Source organism: Alligator sinensis, unplaced genomic scaffold, assembly GCF_000455745.1.
Source record: "Alligator sinensis unplaced genomic scaffold, ASM45574v1 scaffold141_1, whole genome shotgun sequence".
NCBI lineage: Eukaryota > Metazoa > Chordata > Crocodylia > Alligatoridae > Alligator > Alligator sinensis.
In genome coordinates, this window is record NW_005842221.1 from 1,735,864 (window position 1) to 1,736,410 (window position 547).

At 68.2% G+C, this 547-nt stretch overlaps 1 protein-coding gene across 1 annotated transcript in view; it reads left to right on the forward strand.

Annotated features, from left to right (window-relative positions):
* The window catches only part of BTG1 (BTG anti-proliferation factor 1), a 5,725-nt gene that overhangs the window by 2,826 nt on the left and 2,352 nt on the right, over positions 1–547 (forward strand). Inside the window, exon 2 of the mRNA XM_006027066.3 lies at positions 5–26. Within this exon, the coding sequence (XP_006027128.3) occupies positions 5–26 (22 nt within the window). The remainder of the gene's footprint in view (positions 1–4; positions 27–547) is intronic.

A 547-nucleotide genomic window follows, 5' to 3' on the forward strand; every position in this document is an offset into this window, starting at 1 on the left:
CCAGGGCCGGCAGGAGCTGCTGGCAGGTGAGGGGCGGCGCGGGGCGCCAGTCGCCCGGCACCCGGCCCCTCTGCGAGCCGCGGGGGCTGGGGGCGCGTCCACACTCAGCGAGGCTCCGGGTCAAGCCTTTCCCTCCCCAGCTCCAGTGGGGCACGGGGTGGGTCCCTCCGTTCCTCCTCCCCTGCCCCTTTGTCCCTTGCAGGGAGCCACGAGCTGCCCGGGCTCCGCGGTCCCTGCTGGCCGCTGGCAGGGGCCACCCCCGGGGGGTGGGGACATGCGCCGACATGTGTGGCGCTGCTCGGAGTGGCTGTGGCGCGTGCTGGGGACTGCGCCTGCTCTGCCTGCACCCTGCTTGGCAATCCTAGGGTGGAAGGGTGCTCAGGAGGTCTCCAGTGCTGCCCCCTGCTCAGAGCAGGGCTATTCCCAACTGGATCATCCTAGCCAAGGCTTTGTTTAACCACATCTTAAATCTCCCAGGATGGAGAGTCCACAGCTTCTCTGGCTAACATTGCTTTACTACCCTCCTCCTGAGAGGCTCACGCCCAGC